Source organism: Hemiscyllium ocellatum, chromosome 12 (genome assembly GCF_020745735.1).
Source record: "Hemiscyllium ocellatum isolate sHemOce1 chromosome 12, sHemOce1.pat.X.cur, whole genome shotgun sequence".
NCBI classification, from domain to species: domain Eukaryota; kingdom Metazoa; phylum Chordata; class Chondrichthyes; order Orectolobiformes; family Hemiscylliidae; genus Hemiscyllium; species Hemiscyllium ocellatum.
Window position 1 is genome coordinate 71,100,609 of NC_083412.1, and position 25,613 is coordinate 71,126,221.

The 25,613-nt window shown below is 38.6% G+C and overlaps 1 protein-coding gene across 25 annotated transcripts in view; it reads left to right on the forward strand.

Moving 5' to 3' along the window:
- LOC132821115 (target of Nesh-SH3-like) overlaps positions 1–21,389 on the forward strand; it is a 348,093-nt gene extending 326,704 nt beyond the window's left edge. For all 25 annotated transcript variants that reach the window (XM_060833661.1, XM_060833668.1, XM_060833670.1 and 22 more), the window contains 5 exons: positions 6,300–6,379; positions 10,875–10,904; positions 12,656–12,814; positions 17,892–18,014; positions 18,961–21,389. In XM_060833661.1, coding sequence (XP_060689644.1) covers positions 6,300–6,379; positions 10,875–10,904; positions 12,656–12,814; positions 17,892–18,014; positions 18,961–19,076 — 508 coding nt within the window. In that variant the 3' untranslated portion in view covers positions 19,077–21,389. The remainder of the gene's footprint in view (positions 1–6,299; positions 6,380–10,874; positions 10,905–12,655; positions 12,815–17,891; positions 18,015–18,960) is intronic.
- Positions 21,390–25,613: the final 4,224 nt, after the last annotated feature.

Here is a 25,613-nt window from a genome sequence, read left to right on the forward strand (position 1 = left end):
AGAGTTAAGTAGCATAGATAAGTAAATAATAGGTAAACAGCAGCAAAAACAAAAAACACAGGTACAAGCGAATGTAACTTGTTAAGAGTATATTCAGTATTCTAACAACAGTAGGTTAGAAACTGTTATGAAACCGGCTGGTGCTGTGTTCAGGCTTCTGTACCTTCTCCCTGATGGTAGAGGTTGTAGAAAAACATTGCCAGGGTGGGATGGAACTTTAAGAATGCTGGCAGCCTTTCATTGACAGCGGGCCTGGTAGATGCATTCTGTAGATGGGAGATTGGCCTTTGTGATTGTTCGGGCCAAGTTCACCACTCTCTGTAACCATCTCCGATCTTGAATGGTGCAGTTGCCATACCAGGTAGTGATACACCCAGACAGAATGCTCTAGATGGCGTACCTATAAAAGTTGGCAAGGGTATTCACAGTCATGCCAAATTTCCTCAGCTGCCTGAGGAAGAAGAGACTTTTGTTGGGCCTTTGTAACCAGTCCACATAAAGAGTCCAAGAAAGCTTGTTGTAGATGACCACTCCCAGGAGTTGACACTCTCCACACGCTCCACCTCTGTGCTGTTAATGTATAGAGGGCATGAGTAACATCCCGCCAAAAGTTGATAATGACTTCCTTGGTTTTGCCGGCATTGAGAACTTGGTTGTTCTCAGTGCACCATCTTTCCAGGTATTCCACCTCCCGTCTGTGGTCTATTTCGTTGCCATCGGAGATTTGACCCAGTATGGTGGTGTCATCAGCGAACTTGTAAATGGCATTAGTCTGGTATTTGGCGACACAGTCATGGGTATACAGTGAGTACAGTAGGGGGCTGAGTACGCACCCCTAGGGGGCTCCAGTGTTGAGTGTTAGTGAAGATGAAATATTGTCCCCAATCTTCACTGATACTTTCCACTTCTAAAAGAGAGGAAGAGTTGTTAGAGGTAGTTTGCTACCATCAATCCTCTGTTGTCTTTGCTTTGTTGAGCATCTATCTAGTGGTAGAGGATACATTACTGTAAAATATCTACTGAAGCAGCATCCAGATAACAAGAAGGTTCATTGAATAATGTTAAGTTCAACTACATTTGGTCAGGTGTACGTATTAGGACCTTAATGAGGTAGTACAGCGCTATTTCGAAAAGCTACAGCAGAACACCTTTGTCCGCCCATAGACTCTGTGTGATGTCAGTAGAATGGGTGAATCCCATGTAACACGAACATGAACCCCTTCAGAACTACTGCCTCATACAATATTTTGTGGACTGTCAAGGTTGAAGACTGACCATTCTCTTGATTGTGTCTTAATCTATAGTCTAGCCACAGGTGGACACCATTTGAACAATGCATTATGTTTTTCTTAACAAAGTAAATCTGCTATTTCTTTCTAATTTATCTCCTTAGATAACCAGACTGCCCATTATAATCTAGCATGGGTTAAGGAAATGCTGCCATTATGCCAAATGACTTTCAAAATGTTTGAATATATTACAGCATTCTGAAAGGCAAAATTCTTAAATGGATGGTGGGTCTAACAAGTGCTGCTATTTATCAATGGGACAATTTAGTCTGATTTAATATGTTAGGAAATGCTATTTCAAACATTATTTTGCAATGTGGACATCATTAATCATCTCATTTTTCACACCAGATTTCAAATCAAACAGTGGAAGATTCTAAGAGTTGCAGTATACTCTTCATTTGAAGATTATTTCATGTCACAGTACTCCTATGTCACAGTATACTGTAACATTAATGATGTATGAGTTTTATGTGATATAGAACCTGTATTTGAATAACATTGCTGTGCCCTTGAAATGTCCCAAGCACTTTGCGAACAGCAAATTGATTAGATTAGATTACTTACAGTATGGAAACAGGCCCTTACAGTAGATTAGATTAGATTACTTACAGTATGGAAACCGGAGCACCCAAAGGAAAACCACGCAGTCACAGGGAGAACATATAACCTCCACACAGACAGTCGCCCAAGGCTGGGATTGAACCCAGGTCCCTGGCGCTGAAGCAGCAGTGCGAACCATTGAGCCACCATGCTGCCCACCGTGCTTCTAAAGTATTATGTAGCAAAAAATAAGATGTAGTAAAACCTTTCTTAATGTTATACTTTGACCAAGTATAAGAATTTGCCACTGCCAATCACACAATCAATTAGTTGCTTAAGAGAACACCTGACTGGAGGTAGGAGTTTCTCACAGAATTATGATCAAAACTGTTAGCACTAATGGACTTGCCTCACTAAGCAATACATAAGTTAATAAAGCATTCAGTATAAAAAGCTATAAATATTATTCTTAGGACTTATTTCTATCAGAACCAGACATTAAGATTCTGGCCAGCGAGGCAGGTTAGCAGCTGAACCTCTCCTGGAGTTGTATGCCTACGTTTATGCAACAAACCTTTCACAATCTACAGAAGGAGCGTCTTGGACATTGTCCTTTCAGTGTAAATAAAGAGAAACTGTTCCAGTGGACCAGAGTCACAGGGTCATAGAGATATACAGCAAAGATACAGACTATTCGGTCCAACTCATCCATGCCAACCAGATATCCTAACCTAATCTAATCTCATTTGCCAGCAATTGGCCTGTATCTCTCTAAACTTTTCCTATTCAACACCCATTCAGATTGTACCAGTCTCCACCACCTCTTCAGGCAGCTCCCACTGTGTGAAAACGTTGCTCCTTAGGTCCCTTTTAAATTTTTCCCCTCTCGCCCTGAACTTATGCCATCTACTTCTGGACTCCCTCACCTCAGGGAAAAGACCTTCTCTATTTATCCTATCCATGCCCCACATGATTTTATAAACCTCTGTATGGTCACCCCTCAGCCTCTGATGCTCCAGGGAAAATAGCCCCAGCCTACTCAGCCTCTCCCAATTGCTGAAATATTCCATCCTTGGCAATATCCTTGTAAACCTTTTCTGAACCCTTTCAAGTTTTACAACATCCTCCCAATAGAAGGGAGACCAGAATTGCATGCAATATTACATAATTGGCCTAACCAATGTCATGTACAGCCACAACATGACCTCCCAACTCCTATACCCAAAGCTCTGACCAGTCAAGGAAAACATACCAAACACCTTAGGGCGGCACGGTGGCACAGTGGTTAGCACTGCTGCCTCACAGCGCCTGTAGATCCGGGTTCAATTCCCGACTCAGGCGACTGACTGTGTGGAGTTTGCACGTTCTCCCCGTGTCTGCGTGGGTTTCCTCCGGGTGCTCCGGTTTCCTCCCACAGTCACAAAGATGTGCGGGTCAGGTGAATTGGCCAAGCTAAATTGCCCATAGCGTTAGGTAAGGGGTGGGTTGCGCTTCGGCGGGTCGGTGTGGACTTGTTGGGCCGAAGGGCCTGTTTCCACACTGTAAGTCTAATCTAAACCTTCTTCACTATCCTATCTATATACGACTCCACTTTCAAGGAATTATGAACCTGCAGTCCAAGATCTCTTTGTTCAGCAACACTCCCAAGGACCTTACTATTAAGTCCTGCTCTGATTTGCCTTTCCAAAATGCAATACTATCTAAATTAAACTCCATCTGCCATTCCTGTGCCCATTAGCTCATCTGATCAAGATCCTGTTATACTCTGAGATAACCTTCTTTGCTGTCCACTGCACCTCCAATTTTGGTGTCATCTGCAAACTTACCAACTATACCACCTATGTTCACACCCAAATCATTTATATAAATGACGAAAAGCAGTGGAGATCCAGCACCGATCCTTGTGGCACACCACTGGTCACAGACCTCCAGTCTGAAAAGGACATAAGGCTTAAGTTGATTTGCAAATTAGCTGGTGATTGCATAAGGAAAAAGTGTTATGCAATGAATTTTTAAGATCTGGAATGGACTGCCTGATAGGGTGCTGGAAACAGATTCAATATTAGCCCTTAAAAGGAAATTGGATACATATTTGAAGGAATAAAATTTTCAGGGATGTGGGCAAAGACAAAGCAATGGAACTAATTGGATTGTACTGTTTCAATTTGGGTCAGTTTTTATTTTCCATTATTTGACATTTGGCCTAATAGCTCTAACAAGCAAAAATCATAGACACTGCATTAATTGGTACACTTTAGCCAGTACTAACTCATCTCAAAACATCCCAAATTTACACATAAGAATTTGGAGAGACCATCAGTCTTACACCATGTGGAAACGAAAAAGGTGAGAATATTTGAAATCTGTTACTTTACAGCAGTAATATATGCAACCATTATGAAGAAATCCAAAGCAGTAAATCTCTATGTGCCCATACTGGTGATTTAGGCCTGTTAGTAAACACAGTATAGATTTGCAATGCTTCCTGTAGACACGCCTCATTCCAAGAATATCAGAGCAGCAGATGTTTCCTTAGAACGTTTCTGTATTGACAAACTATAACATGTTTAGTACAGCAAAATTTAGCTGTGACATTCCTATTTCAGGTATCCCTTATCAATATAAAGAAAATTCCCATTATGGGCCACACACCAGATCAAGATGCCTTTTGTGTAGCTTGTACATCAGTAGGGGAGATTTCATTATCTTTTGTTTGTAATTGGAGATTTGGGAGAAATTTGATTGAAATATTCAAAATCATGAAGTGTTTGGATAGTTCTCCTTAATTCCACTGTTTCCAGTTTCAGAAGAATTCTCTGCCAAAGGGCACAGGATTAACAGGATTGATAGAGTGAACCAAAGACAACATAAGAGAAAACATTTTTTCACAGCAAGTTGTCATATTCTGGAATGAGCTGTCTGAATAGGAGGTTAAAGTAGGTTAATTAATAACTTTCGAAAAGTAATTGGATAACGTAATTGATGAGGGGAAAAAAATTGAGGGCGATTGGAAAGGAGTGAGAATGTACTTAATGGATAATTGTTTCAAACAGCCAGTGTAGGTACAATGCCCTGAATGCCGTCCTTCTACACTTTATTATTCTGTTGTCCCATAATTTCAAAATAGTAAAGTATACTCAAGATTAGAATTCCCATGCTTGATTTTCATTGTAACCAAATATAAGTGAATTTGGAATTATGAACCTAAATCATACAGATAAACAATTCACATTTTACTGCAATAATGTGGAAGCAGAATATCATTGTTTCTGCTTGTTGTATAGTTTGCAGGACAAGACCATACAAACTGGTCTAGATTGAGAAATTCAATTACTTAAACAGGAAGCCCGGCAAATCAGCTATGTGGATTGTTTAATTAGCATAGGCATTCTTTTATTTGCTCATCATAATTTTATATTTTAGCTAAAAATGAGTGTAAAGGGCTTAACTTCTTCAGGATAAGTATCAATTGATATTTCAGCATTTTCATTGTAATGCCTCTAAGCTAATTCTCTTGATAATAATTCCTTGTGCTCAGCGATTAAAATAGAATGAACATTTGGCTGGTTCTCATTTCTGGTCCTGAATCAGAATGTGCAGTGTTTGAAATGGATAGGCTGCATCTCTAGATCCTGTTGACGTTCAGCCTGATATTCATGTCCAGACGACGTATTTGCTCCTCCCCTGCCCCAGGTAGGTACAGCAATGAAAGCAGCATTTACAATGGGGCTCCAAATCTGCAAATCCATTCAGAACTTAAGAGTATTCTCCAAAGAATACCTGGATTTGAAAAGAACAAAGTCAGCAACAAAGAAGATAGAATAAAACAAGACTACCAATAACCTGTCTCCTGGAGGAAAATATAAAACTAAGCCTTATTTTTAATTTTTTTTCAGAGATGGAATATCATAATACTGTTTTTTTTTTGTATGACAGCAGAGACCTTGAGACAGCAAAATTTCACAAAGGACATTACCAGACTGATAGTTGCATCATATGAACCTGATAGGCACAGTCAGGCTGGACCATTGTGTGTTTTTACCTGATTGTCATTGCCAATATGTAGTGCTCAGCTTATAGAGTCCAAGTCACCTAGCTTTAACTAAAGTACACTGCAGTTTTGTAAAAATTAGTCATTTTTATTCCTGCAGGTCAGGAATTATATTTATATTAATTATATTAGTATAGTGAATAATTTAATTGTCAATCCTGGATGGTTTATCTCGGTTGGATTAGATGTTTGGAATATGATGTAAACTTTGTCAGAATTCCCTACAATATTGAGTCAAGAGTGCAGATCCTGGAGTGTTCCTGCAGTCCTCACATTCTTCCAATTTGAAATATTGTCCCAGTGTTTTGCACTTCGTGTTTCAAAGGGTTACAATTGGACTGTTCTCAAGTAATAATAGGCATTTATGAGACAATTATGTATGAATAAATATACTAATCTTATTGTCTATTTAACAGCTACACATTCTCAGTGACAGCCACAAATATACATGGCAAAGGTCCATCCAGTGTGCAACGTTCTTTCGTTACAGAATCCGGTAAGTCTGAATTTCTCTTTCTTTTCAGAACGCACCACAGCTGTGAAAACAGGAATTGGAGTAAAGCATTCAACCTCTTGAGGCTGTTTTGTCATTCAGTTAAAAATCACACAACACCAGGTTATAGTCCAACAGGGTTAATTGGAAGCACTGACTTTCGGAGTGCTGCCCCTTCATCAGGTGGTTGTGAAGGAGCGGCGCTCTGAAAGCTAGTGCTTCCAGTTAAACCTGTTGGACTATAACCTGGTGTTGTGTGATTTTTTTTAACTTTGTGCACCCCAGTCCAACATCGGCATCTCCAAATCATAACTGTCATTCAGTCACATCATGGCCAATCTATAGTTTAACTCTGTCTGCTCATATTGCTTACATAGTGCACTTGCCGAGCAATAAACTGGCATTCATAGTTTTGAAATTTTAAATTGAACTTGTCCGTGTGTGTGTGTGTGTGTGTGTGTGTGTGTGTGTTTGTGTGTTTGAGAGAGATGGGGTTGGAGATGTTGGTGGTTGGGGAGAGAGTTCCATATCCCAATGTGTGGAAGACATATTTTCTGAAGTCACTCCTGAACAGTTGAGATCTATGCTCACTGTCCGCAAAATGCTTCCCCACTGATACTTTGAACACTCCCCCAGCTTCATTACCTAAAATTAAGTACAGGACCACCCCCTCTTCTGTAGGACATTCCACAGACTGGATTAAAAGCTCTTCTGGATGCATTTTAAATACTCCACACTCTCTCAACCTTTCACATTATGCATTTGATGTTGGGGAATTTGAAATTCATATCACTAATTTCAGAGAAGTGTAAAATATTTAGTGTAGTCAGAGGGAAATGGGTCTGGGTGGGTTACTCTGCAGAGGGTCGGTGTTGACTTGTTGGGCCGAAGGGCCTGTTTCCACATTGTAGGGAATCTAAATCAGCTTTTGTTTCTCTCAGACTGTTAGGAGGCCTATATTATGGTCTCAGTAATATGATTGTTCCTTTTGGTTTTTAATTTCTACCCATATGGCTTCATTTGAAGAGTCTTCCATGATATCATTCCTGCTTACTGCTGCAATTGAGTCCTTGTGACACCCCTTCCTCCTTCCCTTTCTCACCTGTAGACCTTATACCCTGGAATATACGAGTTGCCAATCATGAAACTCTCTCAACCAATGATAGCTATTTATGCCCTCAGCTCACCTGCCTTCACTCTGTAACCTTCTACATTCGAGGGAATATAAACCTGGTCTGTGCAAAATTCTCAAGATTTTACACTCTTAACCCAGATATCATTCTGTGAACCTATGCTGTTTGCAATCCAAGACCCATAAATTCTTCTTGAGGTTCAGTGCTCAGAATTAAATACAGTTACACCAGATGGGGTGTAACCAGAGCTCCGCACAGCTGTAAAATATCTTCCATTTCTTTTCTGTTCTGGTCCCCTTGAGAAAGGCCAACATTCCATAGCCTCTCAGCTTATTTTCTTTTGTACCTGTCTGCTAGCTTTTACTGATTTCTATACAATATGCTGAAATGCAGTTACAAGAGAATACCAAGTACTGTAGGGACAGCAGGATGGAGTGTTGTGAAGCAGAAAAAAGGGGAATCTCTTTAGGAGCTGAGATATACAGCAGCCAAACTAAAACCAGCTGCTATACCAATACCTCTTTCCTCCACAATTAAAAATCAACCATAAATATTTCTTGAAAATTATTCCCATCAACTGCATTTATTTTCAAGTTCCTAACTAAACAATGGCAGAAAGTAAATAAAGGAACCTCTTTGAGTTAGCTTTCCTGATCCAACATTTGCATCTGCACTTCATTTTTAGCATTAGCAAGTACTAAAATAGCTAGCATATCAATCAGGGCTGCAAATGGCAATGACTCTCTTCAAACCATGGCTGCTTTGCCACCTTTCGTCATTTCATGCAAGTGAGCCCGAGATGGAGACGTGCAGAGTTCTTGCAGGGTCATGGGGCTAGAAGGTATCACAAAGTTAGGGAGAGATGTATTGGCAGGTTATTTGACTTTGTAAACATTACAGCATCCAGTCATGTCTCATTGGATTCCACAAACATAAATGATCCAACATGAATTTAATGTGAGCAATAAGAGCAAAAGCAAAATAAGAGCAATTTAAAATGAATGCTTCAGGATCTAGACCAAAACCTGACTTGCCCATACCCCAAGGCCATAGCAATTATTTATACAACTAAATTGCTTGTTAGACCATGTTGGGTGGAATGAGGAATAAACCTCATTGTTGGACAGAAGTTGAACATGGACACGACCAGGTAAAGGTGGAAAATTCTATTCTTTGACATTAGAAAATCAAATGGGTGCTTACAAATATCGAGTGGCTTCCTTGGCCACTTTTGCACGAGTGCCACAAGTGTCAGGATGAGATTTTATTATCATGGATCCTAGTCCAGTAATGTTACTAGGATTGCATTTTTCATTCTTCACAACCCAAAAACCAGCCAAAAAAATTTGCTTAAATTTCTTGCCTTCTTTTACCCGATCTACTTGCTGCCAGACTGGAATCATGAGGGAATTCTGATGGTTTTCTCATGCAAACCTGAATTTAAAATTCCAGTCGGAGCTCAATGGCCTCGTTGGAACCCAGTCCACATTTTGTGAAGTGTGCCAAGTACCCCTGGTGGTCTCCCAGCACGTTTACTAAAAGCAGCCAATTATTGTTATATTTTTAAGGTGGAAGGGGAACCTTTCTGTCCCAATTTCTCACTTGCTTTCTGCCAGGTGTGCAAATTTAAAATTGGATCCATATTGAAATCTGGGAACATTTGCTTTTCTGAATTGTTGCTATCATCTTTGGGGTTTTAAGTACATAATCATTGGTGTTTTTGTCTAAAAGCTAGAAATCCAAATATGCAAAAGACATTTAGATGGGGAGTATTTCAAATCTTGAAGGAAGTTTGAGACAGTTAAGTCTTTTTTAAAAATAATCGTTTGGGATAACTCCAAATAAAAGATTTCTTGCTGCAATGTTTTTATAGACAGGGTGCATAGCTCCTTTGCCACTTTCTTCCATTTTGCACTGTACTTTTTCATATTCACTGTTGGACCAGTTCCAGGAAGGTGTTGTACCAGTGCCAAAACTGCTGAGTAAAAGCAACATTCATCACTAAATTAACAAAGTGATATCCAAATCTGTCTACAGTTAGAAAATATTAGGCGTTAGATTTATGATCAAATAGAACAAGACAATTGTTAATTTGAAAATGTGCAGTTGTGCTTATGTTCTATGTGGCATATATCAAAAGGTCAGACTTTACAACAAGAATGGCTGATTTGTTACTTCTATTGGGTGCCTTTTTTGGAGTTCTGTATGTCCTTAAATCTAACAAAAGAAATCAAACTTGTATGTTCAGATGCATGTAGACAGAAGTAGGCAATGAGCTAACAATTTATACTTTAACTTCATACTGAGATCATAATAATAGGGAATGCTTTTGTTGTGTTTTCTTCTTGCTGATTAATTCGAATGTCAACCATTGGCATTTAGCAGGGAGCTGTACCTACAAATAAAGACTAGTATCATCTTTAGGCACTTTGCTCAACTCTGTTGGGAATCTCTTAACTCCTGTAGCCGTGGCTTTGGTTTTTGATTTATGACTACTATCAGACAATATTGGTCAAGTTACTAAAAATAAGGCATCTTGCCAAAATGAGCAGAGGCATTGAACATCAAAGCAGCGACAGGAAGTACGTGGACTGGAGGCACGTTGATAAAGGATGCAAATTGTACTTCGACCATGACAGACAGCAAAAAGCCCAAAACAGGAATTGGGAAGACCAGATGAAAGCAGGAAGAAGAGGAACTGAAAATTAGCCATTTTTCATTATGGATCAGCTTTGCACCAGGATTTAGCTATCCTAATATTTGGACAAATATTGGAGATTATTGGAGAGGTAATGTCTGAGAATCGGGTAAGTGCAGTAAAAGAGCCAACCCCAATAATTTGAAGGAAGGGGGCTGCTGAAAAAAATCACCTACAATGCTTTGGAAAGGGAAAATGTCTCTGAATGGAAAATAGTTGAACTGGACATGACCTTTGTGAATGTATGTTATTTCTGCAAAATTACACATAAAGCACTTTATGGAAATGCATTTATAAAGCTCTAAACAGTGATAACAGATTAATCTGTAATATTCCATTGTTGTGCTTTTCGATGGAACGATAGATCAAAGTCCTGTGTTTCTATATCTTGCTAGACAATAAAGTAGTAACAATGGTAAAAACTGGACTCTAAATTCAGTACACTGGGTAAAGTCTAGAAGTGAAGTTCTCCCAATTAAATATGCTTTCCAGTGTCTTCAAAAGAAACACCAATAAACAGAAATGAATCAGTATTTGTGGACATATACCTTTGAAATACTATTACATGTTTTATTTTAAAAGCTTTATTGTAAAACTTTCATTTTCTAATGTTCCTTCTTTATTTTTCATTTTTACTTCCCTTCTCTCCCACCTCCAAACCCTGTAGCGGACCCCAGCGTAAGTGAATATGTACCAGGTGAGTGCTACAAATTTCAGTCTGGACATTTTTCTCTGATGAAAGTATGGAAGATGAATATTAATAGTATTTAAATCTGCCAAGGTTGGATTCAGCTGAACGGTGAAGCCAAACATTCAATTACAAATACTACATGCATGATTTTAGTTTAATGTGGTTTACTCAGACTGAACATTAATGTCCAAGAGCCCACTAGGAAAACTTTCTGATCTGTATTACAGGTTATTTCTATAATCCAACAATATTTACACATCACATTCAATACAGTGATGGCATGTACAGGACCAGCCCTACATGTTTCTTCAACTAAGTTATCAGTCAGTTATTGGTCAGCACACAATCAGAACACAGAACTACTTTGACATTATTTAGATAAGTTTGGGATTTTATAATAATGGGGAAAAAATCTTTACTCAAAGGGATATCTTTCTAGTTTAGTTTCTCCAATAATCTAATTAATGGTCAAGTTCTTTATTCTCACAGCATTTCATTGTAATGATACCAAGCATATAATGAACATTGGAGCCCTGTTTATAATAACTGGCTCAATCAAATACATTTTTCTTAATTATATATTCCTATAATTGTTAATGTGCTTAGTTTCCAAAAAAAAGTCTCTTTTCCATGGAAACAGAGACTGTTCGCCTATAATATAATTTACAATTGGGCTGTTATTCCCTATAATCAAGGCTGATGACAATAGTAATGATTTTTTTATATACCCAATTCCTTTGAGTTGATCAGATTTATTTTGGGAGTAGCCTCTGGAATGGAAAATCAGTGCATGTGATATTTTCTCTTCAAGTCTTAAAGTAAGCATTTTTTAAAAATTAAGACATTAAAACTCTTTTTTTTCAAAATAGTACTTGGATAAATTTATCCAATTAAAATAATAACATTCAATAACGGTCCAAATACTATGGATGATGGAAACTCAACAGGTCTAGCAGCATCTGTGGAGTGAGAGACAGAGTTAATGTTTCAAGTCCAGTGTGACTATTCTCCAGAATGGACAGCATTCAATGCTTGGTTCACATCAGAAAGAGGCTCAGGCCTTTCACGCAAATGACATGATTTCAGCTAAATGAACTTTCAACTGGTTGAACTGACTTTGATTTTCTTGTGCAAAGGTTTCTATTGTAATAAATGGGACAAGAGATAGAAAAAGGAACCAAACAGGAATAGCGGATACATGGAAATTAACATTTCTACATATTTTTATTGTTCATTCATAGGATGTGGGCATCGTGGGTTAGGCTAGCATTTATTACCCATCCTTAGTTGCCCTTGAGAAGGTAGTCCTTTGTGAACCACTAGAGATTATTTGGCTAATCCTAAAAACATCTATTAACTCAAAGGAATTGTGCATATAAAACAATTATTACTGTGTCATCAGCCTTAATTATAGGGAGTAACAGCACAATACCTTAAAGGAGGGATTTCAATATTTTTGATGCTGTGACATACTTATATTCCCTGGTCACCAATCATGAAACAGTATGAATGGTGACTTGAGAAATATCTGTTAAAAAGCCTAATGCAGTATTGATGTCAACAAAAATATGGAAGCATATAACTGGTATGTTTATTGTTGAAGATGTCAGAAGTATTATTCCTGGAAAGTATTTGTGCACCTCGATGTAAGATCACAATAGATGGTGTCATATTGACCACATTTTGAATCAGTTCATTGCAATTCTGGAAGAGAACAGCTCACCCTTTGGTCTTCATTTTCATTCTTTTTCTAATAGGGAAAGATGCCATCTGGACTCAATATTCCTTCAAATTTGATTCGTATTCAGAGTGTCAAGGCAAGCAATTTGTCAAACGTACCCGGTACCGGAAGTTTGTTGGTATCATTCTGTGTAATTCACTGAGATACAAGATTTACCTCAGTAATTCCCTATCAGGTATGATTTTTCTTTAAATGTGATATCATAATTACACCAACTAACATTTCCATCAAAGTGCTTTTAACAAAATAAAACTTTCCAAGGTACGACATAGATTAGATTAGATTACTTACAGTGTGGAAACAGGCCCTTCGGCCCAAGAAGTCCATACCGACCCGTCGAAGCGCAACCCACCCAGACCCATTCCCCTACATTTACCCCTTCATCTAACACTACAATTCACGTAACCTGCACATTTTTGGACTGTGGGAGGAAACCTACGCAGGGTTTGTGCAAAGTCCACACAGTCAGTCGTCTGAGAAAGGAATCGAATCCGGGTCTCTGGTGCTGTGAGGCAGCAGTGCTAACCACTGTGCCACCGTGCTGCCCACTGCCCACAGGGGCATGGTAAAACAAAATTTGGCACATTCTCATGTAAGAAAATAGAGGGGAGATGTTGGGTAGAGTTTTTGGGATTGTCCCCAAGGGAGAAAGAGAGGTAAACGAGATAGAGAAGTTTAGGAAGGGAATTCCTGAGCTCAGGACTTTTGCAGCTGAAGGTGTGGCCACCAATAGTGGAACAATTAAAAAATAAGCACAAATATCTGAGGGATGTGGGACTTGAGACAAGAGGAAAGAGATGAGGCCATGGAGGGTAACACAGATAAGGATTTTAAAATCAAGACATGTCTTAACCTGAAGCTAATGTAAGTTACTGAACAAAAAGCATAGTGCTGCTCAATTAAGCACTGAGCACTGGAGAGTACTCAGTTATTGGATTACTGCTGAAAAGATCTATCAACACATTGGCTCAGTGGTTAGCACTGCTGCCCCACAGTGCCATGGACCAGGCTTCAATTGCAGCCTTAGGTGACTATGTAAATTTCACACAGACATTCTCCCTAGGTCATGATAAAGGCAGGGTTATGGAGTTAGGGTAGCGGACTGGGTCTGGATGGCATGCTCTTCAGAAGTGGTGCAGACTCTTATAGACTGAATGGCCTCTTTCCATATTGTAGGAGTTCTATAATTTTGGAAGCTACAAGAAATTTCTAATCATACTATGTTAAATTTATGGCTGATGAGGTTGAGTAACCACACCCTCCCTTCCATGTGTATGTCAAGAGTGCTCTTGTCCCTTTAATGAAATGTACTGAAAAAGACAGTTTCCTTTCAGTAAAGATTTCTAGCAGCATCTTCTCTGCAATGAAGTTAAAAATGTATATTTCAAATCTGTTATTTAACTAAAATCTCAGACAATAATCAGCTGACGAGAGGGGAGTTCTGATTGAGGATATTTTAGTTGGAAAATAAGTATTTTAAATGAACACAGAAAAATAGAACAAAACCAAATGACATTTAGAAAATAAAAGATTCCTAAATATATAATTCTTCATTTAAAAACTAACTCATGATGTCAATCTTATAATTAACATTGATTGGGAAGCACAATCTGTTGTTTATTAGTGGTTCTGGGGACAAAAGAGACGCATGCACCACTTGATGAATATTGTTAGGCAGTAAACAGGAAATCCAATCTGAAAACAATTTAAGAGTAAAAGAGCAGAAAAAATGAAAATTATTTTAAGGTTAGTGTACAAACACAAAGGAGTTTATCTTTATGAAGGAAAAGAATACACTGTATCAGTTCAATTAGTTCCCCTAACCTGTGTTCAGATCTCAGGTCCAGATGAACTGTCTTAGGGGTTAGAAAAGTATGCATTTTAAGAATATGTATTCATTATGCATCCACAATGCTCATGAATGGGATTAAAGCCTAAAAATGAGACAGGCAAAACTCTAGTTTAGGATAGTTTCCAAAGGATGTTAAGAAAAGTAAATTGAACCTCGAAAAATAGCAACAATTCACGCAATTGTTGACCAGGTCATTGAAAACAGATTCTAGATTAGAGTGGTGCTGGAAAAGCACAGCAGTTCAGGCAGCAACTGAGGAGCAGGAAAATTGATGTTTCGGGCAAAAGCCCTTCATCAGGAATAGAGCTCTATTCAGGCAAAAGCCCTTCATCAAGAATAGAGCTCTGTTCCTGATGAAGCGCTTTTGCCCCAAAACGCCGATTTTCCTGCTTCCCGGATGCTGCCTGAACTGCTGTGCTTTTCCAGCACCACTCTAATCTAGAATCTGGTTTCCAGCATCTGCAGTCCTTGTTTTTACCTAGGTCATTGAAAACATTCAGGCTAAGCTATTCAAGAACATATTTGAAAATACTATAAATGCCCATCTAATGCTAAGTGGGGAAACTTCTGTGAGGGCCAAGAGTTTGCAACTATTGAAGATATTTCACCCAAATCCTTGTCAGTAACATGGTGCATGGGTGGAGTTTTGCTCAAGTGACCAGATGCTGGAAAGAAACACACAAATGAATGGTGATTGTTAATCCAAGGCTGAGTCTGGGGAAGCAATTGTGGGTGGGTATGAGCAGAATGAGGAGGAGATTGGAGAGATTAGTTCCGAGTGGGTGCAAATGGGTAGTTCAACAAAACTGAACGGGCCATTTGCTGTTCCTTTTAAAGGTTTCTCATTGAGAATTTTGAATGATTCTATTAAGAAATTCTTCGCTGCATGGCTGATAGTTATTGCAAGTGATGAGTTACACTGAGAAATTTCTGGGAAGCCACCTTTTTGATCTATAGGTTTGAAAGAAATAAGTGGTTTGCTAAGCCAGTTTAGAGCCTACAGTAATGAGGGAGGATGCCTTAGAAGGCTCTTCAAATGAGGCCTTCTGGGTAGAGTTTAGAAATAAAAAAAGGTATGATCATTTTGCTGGGATTATACTACAGGCCTCACAACCGTCAAATGGAAATAGAAGAGTAGCAATGTCAGCAAGCCACAGATGTGTGACGGGAATACGGTTATAGTTGTAGGGGATTTCAACTTTGCTAACATTAATTGAAATCACCTTTGTGTGAAAGGATCAGAAAAGGTGGAATTTTTAAAATGCATCCAGGAGAGCGTTTAGTGCTAGTACATAGATACTCCTACTGGAGATAGGGCAGTGCTAGGCCTAATCCTAGAGAGTGAAGATTCCTGAAGAAGGGCTTATGCCCGAAACGTTGAATTTCCTGTTCCTTGGATGCTGCCTGACCTGCTGCGCTTTTCCAGCAACACATTTTCAGCTCTGATCTCCAGCATCTGCAGACCTCACTTTTTCCTAGGGAGTGAAGCCAGGCAAGTGGTTGAAGTGTCAATGGGTGAAACCTTTGGGGATAGTGACCATAAGTCTGATTTCAAAATCCTTATGGAAATGGATAAGGATAGTGCAGAAGTCAATTGTCAATTAGGGGAAGGACAATTTCGATATTACGCAGATTCTGGCGAACAGACCTGCCCAAAATACCCCTTTGCTCACAGACCAAAACCCAGTGCTTCTTCATTTAAGCTGCTTAAAAGAGGTGGTAGATATGTTCTTAAATATTGAGGTGTTGAAGGTTAAAAGCACATGGAATGATAGCAGATTTGAGACCTAGGACAAGTCTTATGATTTTATAGGAGGGTGGGCAGGCTTGAGGAAATGAATGTCCTACTCTTGCTCCCATTTCTTACATTATGACTGTACTTAATCACTTCGCTGAAAACAGGCACAGGAGTCAATGCAAGCCTCTATTGCAGAACAAGACCCAAAATACTGAGCTCTTGGACTTTCAAAGTAGAATGTGAGCTAGAATGCTGAGGGATAAATATCCAAAAATGAATGCTGCTGAATTTCTGGCCAAGAGAATTATAGTTCTGTTGCTGTGGATTCAGTTTGAAAATGGATTGGAATTAATTTGCAGCATCAATAGGCAAGCCAGTGCAGAAAAATCCATTTATATAAGATTGTTTGAGTCAGTTTAATTTGGTTGATATTTGTGAAGTTAATCTATGGGCTAGAAGTATCTGGAAAATGTCGTCTCACAGAAGATTAACATAATATAAATGCAAAGTCTTTGTTAGAATAGAAAATCCTTATAGATTTATAGATGAGTATAATATGTCAGACACAACTTGCTGCAACTGGTATTCTGAATCCATAGAAATCATTAAGTATTGGTACAGGGCACAAAAAAATGATAAAATCACAACTCAGAATAATATTTTCTGTATCCCAGACTATCCTGGTAAATGTCTTGAGTAATGAACCACCTACAGTCATCTCAAACCTGGCTAACTGTTCCTAATAACATATAGAGAAAAAGTGCATCAGGGATATGGGGTGCTTGGTGTGAGTTTGAGTGTCTCCCCTTTTGCGATTTCAGTGCTATGGGCAAATTGAAACCTAGGCTAAGTAGCTGGATGCCATATGCAAACTACTTGGGCGGCACGGTGGTTAGCACTGCTGCCTCACAGCGCCAGAGACCTGGGTTCTATTCCCGCCTCAGGCGACTGACTGTGTGGAGTTTGCACGTTCTCCCATGTCGGCGTGGGTTTCCTTCGGGTGCTCCGGATTCCTCCCACAGTCAGAAAGATGTGCAGGTCAGGTGAAGAGTAATGTATGGGTGGGTTGCACTTCAGAGGGTCGGTGTGGACTTGTTGGACTGAAAAGCCTGTTTCCACACTAAGTAATTTACTAACCCATGGCAATTCAGTTCCTCCTGTTGATAATTTCAGCATACGCACATGGAAACAAAATCTGGCACAATTATTCTGTTTCCATTAAACTTATTGGCAGGTTCATCTCAATTCAATTCCCCCAACCCAACTGAAATTAGTTCAGGAATTATTCTAGTTCCATCATCCAGCTCAGTGGATGAACCTAACAAAAGTTCTATAGGCCTTTGGCAGTAAGCACTATAGATATAAGGAGAGTATCTCTCCCCATGAAAAATCCAGGAATGAATAATAAATTCAGTGTTTAAGAAGTAAATTCATGGCTTTGCGACTTTTCAGCAATTATCTTGTAAAGTGTGTGAAACCAATGTCTGCAATACAGGTGATGAATTTTCATGCAATTCAAGTCTTCAACTAACAGATCTGTACTGTACAAATATGGAATATGCAATTCACCAAAGGGAAAAAAATCACCTACAATTGAGAATCTTAAGACAATTTAGCATTGTTACTAAACCAGATACTATTCTTTATTGTCTAAAAATATAGGAATTTTCTACAACATAGGAGATTTATCTGGGCATGGGGAGGATCACTGTCAGTTTGTGGACTCATTCCTGGACGGCAGAACAGGGGAACATCTCCTTCCGGAACAATTGCCAATCAGACAAGGTGAGCAAAATATCAATAATTATAATTGCCTGATCTTGATCTGATAGTCCTAGATTGTGCTTGTGCTATGTTTTAATATATGGTCAGAAAGTAGTTATGAAAGCATTGCACTTATCTGGGATGAGTTATAGTACAGATTGAAGTTAGTGGTTCACGCTCCCTTAAAGCTAGATTGTTTCGCTGTATTGTCCAGCTCTGCTTCAAGCTTGAATTCAAACCTATGGTCAGCTTCCTCACTAGAGATGAATGTTACCAGTTAATTGTATTGTGTTACAGTTTGTTGTCTGAGGAATGCATAACTCTCAGCCATGTTTGAGTAATATTCACAAGGAGAAATTATAATATTTGACCTGGCTCAGTCTTTCATCATTTACCAGCAGATTCCTTCCATAAGCCATACAAAGGTTTGAAAACATTAGATTATTGTATATTTCTTTCCTTCCCCACTTCACTCTTTGTTCAATCTATAAATTCCAGATGTGAGCAACCTTTAGTTATCTGATGTAGGGTTCAAAACCTGGAAACTGAACAAGCCATTTATACCAAGAAAAACGTTTCTAGTCATGCAGAGACTTTTCGTACAATCTAGACTAAAGAAAAAGTCTAGACTGCAATCATTATATTTCATGTTTATCTTTACTGTGGTTTTAATATGTTGGCCAGCCAAATACTCCTTGGTATTTGCACTGAAAACATCACGTGGGTAATACAATAGTGAGAGAAATCCAATTTAACATTTTGTTCAAAAACTGATGTTTCTAAATCTTCTCCATAGTGTCAGTTGAAGGGGAAGTACCGTACATTCAAAAAGCATGTATTCTGTTAAAACTATTGATAAAGAACAGGCCACATAAACACCTGGTTAGCCAGAATTGAGATAATCATAATATTTAATACTTTCAGTATCAGGTTACTTTAAATAAGGCTGTTTTCTTGTAACTTGTAGGTTTTTACCGAAGTGTTCGCCAGGAGCCGGTTATGTTTGGTACAATAGGTGGACGAACACACATCAATTACGTCCATTGGTACGAGTGCGGTATAGCCATTCCTGGGCAATGGTGAATCTTAACAACTGCCTTATGAAAAAAACAAAGCAGCAGCAGCAAAAACCAAAGGAACTGAATCACTTTGTGTTCCATCAATATTGTTCCTTATATTCAGTGTAAGATTTAAATAGACATGTAATGTACAGGATGTTTCTCTTTTCTTTAAAGAAGCCATACAGAAATCTTCTTATAATGGGATACAGGGTGAAATGTATCCATTCCAAGGCACATAATTATTCCACAATCTAAAAAGATTTAGAACAATGCGATCACCAAACAGGGCAGTAAAAAAATAACATTAATAGAGAATATCTAGCAATTTTCTGACAAACTTGCACTTATTTTTGTCATTGGACATTGTTTTAAGTAGGTGCTGCTTTCAGAAGTTGCATTAGTGACCATTTAAAAATTTATGTGAACATCTAAATATATAAAGATAAGTTGGTGCTCACTACTCAAGTGTGGTGTAAATAAATGGTAGCATTGCCTAGTTTGTAACCGTTAACAAGTCTATCTTTGGCTAATACCTTGGTTTAAAACGTCCTATAAAATGTGTTTTATTTATCAAAAACGTACATCCAAATTTTTTTTTTAAAAAACACAAGTTTGACATTGGGAAGCTGGCTCCCTATGCCCTCAGTTCTGAATATAATAGTTTAAATGTTATTTATCAGGAATGTATTTAAAAACACAGAACATAAATTGTAACTTCTATTCACAAAGTATAGAAGGATTTTTTTTTATTTAGATTTGCTGAACAATTAGCTTCAGCAACAGAATGGAGCAATTTCTCTTGCTGGGTATCCTTAAGCAGCCTGTGATATTACAAATTGTACCCAAAATGAAATTGTGACATGTAACTACGTATATGCCTTGTTTTTTGTCCAAAAGTGTACTGAAGGTATCAGTGGACAAAAAAAACCCCTCTTGATTCTGCTTAAGTTGATCATACATTACTTTATTCAGTACTGAACTAAGCTAAATATTTACAGCCAAGATATTGTAACATTCAAAATGTTTAAAATGTCAAATTCTTTTTGGTTAGTGCATGTAAATATCCATATGATGGTGAGCATACAAGACCATACGTCCACAAATATTCCTACAAATAACTTTACAAACAAGTACCAGCAACAGCATCTATAATATATTCAACAAAAACATTCATACGCACCCACTTAAGGATGCTTGCATTTGTTGCAGTTACAATTTTTTCAGTATTTGATGTTCTTTTGCCCTTCATCGTACCACAAATGAATTTAAATCACCTAACATTTGCAATTTCCCCAAAATGGCATTGCTAATGTGAGTACAGTTCTAGATACATGGCTACAATTAATATTTTTAGATGGTTAATAGAGTTGGTGGAGCGGTTTTCATAAATTTTACAATGCCAACTCATCTGCACATGCTCATATAGAGGGTACCAAATATCTGTGCATGTACAGAGAAGACACTAATTTTTATACACCAAATTGGAGGCAATAATCACCAATGTCAGCACAAGCATAAAATCTAACCCATCAGATCTCTGTACACCTGATTTCAAATGGTCACCAATACTTCCCTACCTCCTTATCCTATATCCATGCACATAACAAGATTTATATCTAATACCTCATCGAACAAGTTACTAAACATACAATAGAAATGGCAGCACACACCAATGCTCACATGTCCCAACAGAAAAGCAAAGCTGATATCTGCTCACAATGTAGTGAGACAAATGAGCACCTCCAGTGCCAGTATCGAGAACCTAGACTAGAATATCCAAACACGTTAGTGCAGAAACACTCAGCTATCAAACATTTATTCAGGTCCAAACAGAAATCTCGTCATAGCAACTTAGCAGGCAATCATTCAGACATGGGCATACTCAAACTTGCAAGTTGCAATGTCCTCAGATGAGATCTCTAGCACCATCCTTAGGCAGTTACCAACTCTCTGCTCACACTGTTGAGCACAACAGCTAGACTGAAACATGCATTAAAACCTCCAGGCACACGAGAGGTTCAAATGCTTGCAGACATTTAGCTTTGTTGGTGTAGCAACTTATTCAGTATTTGTGGAGGTTATTGCCTAATATTCTTACCTCAACTGGATATTATAGAATAGTAATGCATACTAATATATACTTTTTCTCCCTTGTGACATTGCTAGTAACAGGAGTTTAGTTCTGAAAAGATGGCTGCAATTAGTATTTAGATTGTCAGCAGCTTTATTTGAGCAGAGTTTTTGATAAATTTTGCAAGGCTGCCCATAGCGGTCATTTATGCTGTCATAATCTTGAGAATAAAGACATAATTAAATAAAATTTATGCCAACCTTTGTTACGGGTTTGTTCTGTCATCAGTGCAATCTTAATGTAAATTATTAGCAACAAAACAGAAGACACTTTTAAACAATTATAAATGTAATATATTCTCTCTTTCTATTTTGTAAGCTGAGTTTCAAAATTCTCTCCCTTTTTTTTCAGAAAAAAAGACAGCCCATAACACCATCCAAATCCATGTCAAGAGTAATTGATACATGGGAACTCCACCAAGTTCCTCTCCATGTCACTCCCATTCTGACTTAGAATGAACACAAAGAACACAGAACAATACAGCCTGTGCTGACCAAACTTACCCTATCTCAGCTGCATGTTATATTCCCTTTATTCATGTTCACGTGTCTGTCTAAATGTTGCGATCATATCTGCTTCTGCCACCTCCCCTGGAAGCCCATACCAGGCACCTACCACCCTCTGTGTTTAAAAAAAAAGTTGCCTCGCACATCTCCTTTAAATCTTTCCCATTCACTTTAATCCTAGGCCTCCCAGTATTTGGCATTTCCAAACTGGCAGAAAGATTCCATTTTTCCATCCTGTCCATCCTTTTCAATTTTACAGACTTGGATTACGTTGATTCCTCAGTCTCTGATTCTATGTTGAAAACAATCTAAATTTATCTAATCTCTTCTTATAGCTTATTACATTTTATTCCAGGCAACATCTGGGTAAACCTCTATTACACGCTCTCCAAAGCCTCCACATCCTTCCTATAATGTGACAACCAGAACTGCGCACAATATTCCAAATATGGTCTTATGGAAGTTTTATAGAGCTACAACATGACTTGCCATCTTTTATACTCAATGCCCAGACTGAAGGTGCAAACATGTTGTACGCCTTCTTTATCACCTTATCCACTGTTTTGCCACTTTCAGAGAGCAATGGACTTCTGCTGCAAGATCTCTCTGTATACCAATGCACCTAAGGGTCCTGCTTTTATGGTGTATTTTCCTCTTGCACTGGACCTCCCAGAAGGCATCACCTCATATTGGACTGAATTCATCTCCATCTGCCACTCCTTCACCTAACTTTCCAATGATCTACATCCTTTGACAACTTTCCTCGCTATCCATAACTCCAACAATTTTTGTTATTTGCAAACTTCCTAATCAGACAAGGAACATTTTCATATAAATCATTTATACAAATTACAAACAACAAAAATCTTTGCGGAATACCACTGGTCACAAACCTCGAGTCAGAAACACCCCTCTGCCACTTCTGCTTTCTATAACCAAATAAATTTCTTTTTTAACTTACCAATTCACTGTGGCATCCATGTGACTTAATCTTCTGGGCCAGCCTTCCATGAGGGACCTTGTCAAATTTAGTAAAGCCCATGTAGACAACATCCATTGCCCTACCCTCAATCATTTTTGTCACTTCCTTGGAAAAACTCAAGCTTGTGAGACAAGCCCTCCCCAGCACAATGCTATGCTATCCCTACTAAGTCTATCTTTTCCAAATGTGAGTAAATCCTTTCCCTACCACTAATGTAAGGTTCTCTAACTTATATTTTCCTGGATTATCCCTGTTGTCCTTAAAGAAATAAATAGCCCTGGTTATTCTCCAGTTATCTGAGACCTCACCCGTGGCTAAAAAAGGATACAAAGATGTCTGTCGGGCTCCAGCAATCTCTTTCTTTGCCTCCCTCAGTATACTGTTTGGATCCCATCAGATCCAGCGACTTTATCAATCTTAATGATTTTCAAGACACCACCACCATTTCCTCAACATCAACATGTCCTAGAGTATCAATACACCCCTCCCTAATCTTATGTCCTTCTCTTTGGTAAATTAAATATGAAGTTAGTAAGTTTTGAGAAGATTTGTCACTCAGGTTAAGGTTCTGGCTGGAAGTTTGCTCACTGAACTGGAAGGTTTGTTTTCAGACGTTTTGTCACACTATCAGGTAACATCGTCGGCTGTGTTTAGGTTTACTTAGGTTGGTGATGTCATTTCCTGTTCTTTTTAGAACATAGAAAAATACAGTGCCCTCGATGTTGTGCCGACCCAAGCCCACCTAACCTACACTAGCCCACTATCCTCCATATGCCTATCCAATGCCCGTTTAAAATGCCCATAAAGAGGGAGAGTCCACCACTGCTCCTGGCAGGGCATTCCATGAACTCACGACTCGCTGAGTAAAGAGGGTGGTAAGGAAGGAAGGACACCACTTCAACTGGGACAACACATCCATCTTAGGACAACCAGCAGAGACACGCATATGAATTCCTAGAAGCATTGCATTCCAACCGGAACTCTATCAACAAACACATCGACTGGGACCCCATTTACCACCCTCTGAGAAAAAGAACAGGACCATCACCACAGGAAGTGACATCACCAACCCAAGGACACCTAAACACAAACAGAAAACAGGTCATAACACCAGTGCTTCACCAGAGGCTCACTGGAGATATATTACCTAGTATGGTGTCAAAATGTCTGAAAACTAACCTTCCAACAAACAAATTTACATCTAGAACTGATATGAAGTACTCATTCGGAACCTTACCCACTTCCTCTGGCTCCATGCATAAACCCTTACTTTATCCTTAAGTGAATCTACCTTTTCCAGCTATCCTCATGCTTCTAATATACATATTAAATGCCTTAGGATTCTCCTTAATCCTATTTGCCAGGAATGTTTCATGGCCCTTTTAGCCCTCCCAATTCCTTTATTAAGTTCTTTTCTGCTTCCCTTATATTTCTCAAGGGCCATATCTGACTTCAGTTTCTGAAATCTTACATATGCTTCCTTTTTTTTCTATTAATCTTTCAATATGTCTTGCCATCCTTATCGTTCATCTTCACAGGAATGTACTGATCCTGAAGTCTGTTCAACTGACGTTTAAAAGACGATCACACATCAGATATGGATTTACCCTCAAACAGACACCCCAATTTAATTTCTCTAATACCTGCCTAATACTGTTGTAATTAGCCTTCCCCCAATTAGCACTTTCACTCAAGGATCATTCTTATCCTTATCCATAGCTACTTCAAAACTTCTGGAATTAAGATCACTGTTCCTAAAGTGTTCCCTCACTGAAACTTCAATCACCTGGCCGGGTTCATTCCCTAATACAAGGTCTCATACAATCTCTTCCCTAGTTGGACTATCTTAATGTTGTTTCAAGAAACCATCCTGTTTGCATCTGGCAAATTCTTTCCCATCTATGGCACTCAACTTAAGAGAGTCCCAGTCAACATTGGGAAGTTGAAAGTATCCACTACAATCCTTACATCTTTCCAATGATCCCTGTATCTCCTGCCGGCCATCAGGAGGCCTTGAGTATAACTCCTGCCATACTAATTGCATCTATCTTATTCCTGAGCTGTATCCATATGGCTACTGGATGAACACTGTAAGATATCCTCTCTCAGCATAGCTGTGACATTCTCCTTAATAAGTCATACAACTTTCTTATTTGTGCATACTGACAATTGTCTCCTCTCCTCTTTTCCATCTTACAGTACTTTACTCCCAGTGCTTAATTTACCTCTTCCATTTCCAACTGCCCTATTACTTGACATGTGCATTACAATTTTTAATATTCATTTTTGGTGAATTCCTTCCAAGTTCTCTTTCTTCACATGGTCAAATGTGACCCAATGGTAAATCATATTGGAAATTGTGGAAAAAGTGAATTGTTTACAAGCAAAATGTCTCTGATGTTTCATTTTCATATTATAAAAGAGACATTTTAAATTCTTCTTTGCACTATAACCTGAAAAGGAAGTCTAACTGCAGTAATTGAATACCAGGAAATTTGTTTGCAACTTGACAAACAAGTGGTCCATGTTGTTGAGGTGTGCAATACAATGTTGCTTTTTTGAAATAGAGGGAAAAAAAATCAAAGTTAACCAACACCAAGAACCTTTTGAGTGAAGGAGGCTTCGCCCGGCAACAGTCCTCTAACAGTTGAATATCAGTGTGAAAACATCCAGTCTGTACACACCTCACATGATAGAAAAGTCCAAAAAAAGCTTGAAAGAATTCCTACAAGACCCAAGTTCACCTGATCAACCACTGAATTGAAGGATAACCATTACTGTACAGACACCAATGTCTCAGTACAGCAAAATCAAAAGGACAATGCTACAGATCCATCAACTTTCTGATCTAGACTTTTGATCTTCAGAATTTGGTTTCCCATGTTTGTGTCCTTGTTTTACTCATTAGACAGGTACTGAACTGCTTGTCATTTGTCTGGC